Source organism: Sapajus apella, unplaced genomic scaffold (assembly GCF_009761245.1).
Source record: "Sapajus apella isolate SASKATOON/1434 unplaced genomic scaffold, GSC_monkey_1.0 scaffold14, whole genome shotgun sequence".
Classification (NCBI taxonomy): Eukaryota; Metazoa; Chordata; class Mammalia; order Primates; family Cebidae; genus Sapajus; species Sapajus apella.
This window is the reverse complement of record NW_022436954.1, coordinates 2,105,455-2,108,875: the sequence shown is the minus strand read 5'-3', so window position 1 is coordinate 2,108,875 and position 3,421 is coordinate 2,105,455. Positions and strand designations below refer to the sequence as shown.

General features: G+C 58.6%; 1 protein-coding gene across 1 annotated transcript; it reads left to right on the top strand.

Annotated features, from left to right (window-relative positions):
- Positions 1-1,119: 1,119 nt before the first annotated feature.
- On the top strand, positions 1,120-3,050 carry MYEOV (myeloma overexpressed; the record flags this gene model as incomplete). The annotated part of the gene is given in 5 exon segments (XM_032282448.1): positions 1,120-1,293; positions 1,410-1,473; positions 1,476-1,559; positions 1,562-1,957; positions 1,960-3,050. Coding segments are annotated over 5 exon segments (933 nt in total), but the record flags the coding sequence as incomplete, so codon positions are not given.
- Between the last annotated feature and the right edge of the window lie 371 nt (positions 3,051-3,421).

Here is a 3,421-nt window from a genome sequence, read left to right as displayed (position 1 = left end):
GGGCAGAAGCCAGGCGTCCGGGGGTCTCCCTCACCCAAAGCCAGGCATCCGGGGTCTTCCTCACCTGAAGCTGACTTTTCCCCACCTTGGACAGTCAGAGGGCGGGAGACACCCTCCCCACTGAACCCAGTGCTTTCACTGGCCATATTGGCCCCACCCACACCCCGTCATGGAAGCCTCGGCCGTCACCCCCGCGTGGCTGGGGCGTGCGTGGCTTCAGGGATGGCCTGTTCAGCTGCTGGCTGCTGGGGTCCAGGCGCCTTACCACCTGCTGAGCCCCACCTTTCTGAGCACTTCTGCCTTTGGGCTCAGTGAAGACTGGAGTTGATCTGGAGTGAGGTGGCCGGGCCTTGGTGGGGTCTGAGCAGGTAAGAAGCAGGGTGTTTCTTAGGTTTTAAGGAGGCCCTGTGGCTGCTGGGTGGGGAACCAGCTGGAGGGGCAGGAGGGCAGCAGGTGACTCCTTACGAGGCTGGGGCCATCATCCTGTGAGAGCTGGCATGACTGGTGCAGGCCGGTGGGGCTGCAGGAAGAGACCAGTGGGATCCACAGATGGCTCGGAAGCGGCCAGGCCTCTGCTGAGCTGCCCAGGTCCCCTCTGGTGGGCACCTCCCACCTGGAGCCCCCAAGGGGGTGCCAAAGCTAGAACACTATACAGCCAGAGGCCTCCAGGCCCCATCCATGACAGCCCACAGCTGGCTGCTGCCCAGCCACGGTCACACAGAGGGCAGCTGTTCCCATGGTCCCTAGAGCCGGTGAGGACCACTGTGCCTGGAGTCCTCCGTGGCCATAAACCAGGAGGAGAAAGCTGCCCAATTCCCTGCGCCAGAGATGGGGAGGCTGGGGCTGCCCCATGGATTTGGGCAGGTACCTCTGCTTCCAGGTTCCAGACTTGTGAGGTGAAGATGTGAAGGGACCCTGGAGGCCGTGGGGACGCAGGCACAGGGCGGCGGCCTCTTGCCCTCCCCTGGGTCAAGGAGGCCAGTGCCTTTCCCGGGTGGGTTATGGAAGGTAGGATCCTCCTTCTCTTCAGAGTCCATTCAGGAGCAGGAAAGTTCATCTCAGACCTTAAATACAGCCATGTCATGCCAAGTTTAACGCCTCCAGTGATTTCCCCTGGGACTTAGGACAGCTCCTGGCTCCTTCCCTCAGCCAGTGGCCCTCAGGGCCTGCGTCACCCACACCCCAGCTCTCCCTGCCGGGTCTCAGACTTGCTGGTCCCTCCGCCTGGGACAGTCTCCCTCCTGGTGTCATCTTCTCCGTGGTGGGTCCTTCTTGGCCCTGCACCCCCACCAGGTGTGGGCACTTCCCTGACCCCTGCATCCTCTTCTCTTGGAGGGGTGAATGCCACCTGCCGATGTCTGGTTTATTCATCTGTTTTCTTGTTTGTTGTCTGTCCCCCCTGAATTCAGGGACTGGTCACTGTGTTCACCCGGTAGGCTGGACACTTCGTGGAGGGCTCCAAAGCTGGCCGATCCTGGGCTTCCTCTGTTTCTCCCAGACCCTGCGTGCTGCAGTGAGAGGAGCCTTTGTGTCTCTGTGGTTTGCTGCTGAAGCTGATGACCAGAGAGAAGCAAGGGAGACAAGCCTGTCCAGAAAGGCGTGGGGCTCAGCTGGGAGGTGGAAGACGCAGACCTGCCCCGGGCCAGGCGGGTCACAGATGCGCCACCAGGCACTCTGTGTGGCACTGGGCACAGGAATTCTGGAATTCAGTCTGCAAGGGTGGTGGGCATTGGTCGTCCCCTGGGAGAAGCCTTTTGAGTGGGCATTGAGCAGGCCGGTAGCTTGTGCCCTGAGGAGGTAGATGGGTGGCACAGGCTTTCCACAGAAATTACGTGGGCGCGCATGGGTGTGGCTCTGCGCTCACCTGGGCTAGGACTTCTGGCCGGTGCTGGGGCGCTGTGTGACCCTGGCAGAATGGAGCTTTCCCTGACTGAAAGAGGAAGAAGAGCATGCCTGACCCCCACTGGCACCCCATCCCGCACTGCTCCACCTGGGGACTGCTTCTGGGAGTGGTGGGGTCCTGGCTGACTGCTGACGCACTGGGGGTGTGGGGCGTGGGAGTTAGGAGGACTGGCCAGGTGGGGCCCACCACGTGCCCACCCCCAGTGTCAGGAGCTTCCCCTCTCCCTGCCCACCACCTCCTCCTCTTCCTCATGGTCATCCTCACTTGTTGAGGACATCCTGTGTGCCACGTGGTTTATATGCCCAGCCTCATTTACTCCTCAGAATGACTCTATTAGGTAGCTACTAAAACCCCCCACTAACAGATGAGGAAACCGAGGCCCAGAGAAGCTCAACCACTTGCCTGAGGTTCAAGTTTCCTCTCCCAATCCTCCTACTCTTTCCTCTTCTCCTCGTCTCTCCCGTCCTTCCCGGCCTCTTCCTTAACTAGACAATTTTTTCTTGAGCGTCTGCTAGGTGCAGGCAAGAGCCAGGTGCTGGGAAGATCATGATGACCCAGCTCCTTCTGATCCTTTCCTTAACTGGTTAGAGTCTGGGGAACGTGCAAGTTCAGCTCCAGCCGACGGGGGCATTGGTGGTAGCCCCAGGAGAACTTGTGCAATTCGGCTGTGAGGCTGAATCTGGCTGTAGGAAAGCATGTTGCAGTCCATGAGTGATGTCTGCCCTGCGCACGGCATGGAGAGGGAGGCACCTGTGCTGTCTTCTCATAGACCCTAGACTGATGGGGCCTCTGAGGCGCATCCAGACCCTGTGTGTGTTGCATGCCCTCCCAACCAATTCAGTATTTTTTCTCCTCATTTTCCAGTGAGAAAACAGAATCTAAGGTTCTTATTGGAACCCAGGATCCACAGACCCTGGTTTTCTGTGACGTCATGCTGTAGGGCACTGTACTCTCTTTGCTTTGGCTGCTGGGGAGCTCAGAAGGGAGCTTTAGGTTTGCTCTCAGTCACCATATTAGCTCAGGGGTTTGGGCATTTTTGTCGCTGGCTCCTTTGGGCTCTTTCTCCTCCTCGCTGAGCTTCCCGGGGAGCAGGCCGGATGTAAGTTATCAACTATAAATAAAACCAAGACTTCCGTTCTGGCTCTCACTGTAGTTTCCTGGTGCATTTTTTTTTAAAGTTCTTAATCAAAGGAGGGGGTACTGCTAACTGAAGATGACGTCAGCATCAGCTGGTCCTGGGGGGGCAGGCCCCCAGCCCCCAGGCCCGTGTGGGCCCTGAATGCCCCCATTATGAGGGGTAATCTCATTACACAAGACGCACTGCACGGCGGAATTTCAAATGGGGTTTTGTGGTTTCTGCCCTTTGCAGCAGAGCACACACAGGCAGCTGCGGTTGCCCGGCTTCCTCTCCCGCCGCAGCCCTGGCGCCTGGCCAGCTGGTGACCACCCCTTCCACCATGAGTCAGTTTCATTCTTAACTCTCTGACTCAGGTCCCTTTAAAGGGACAGCAGAGTCCA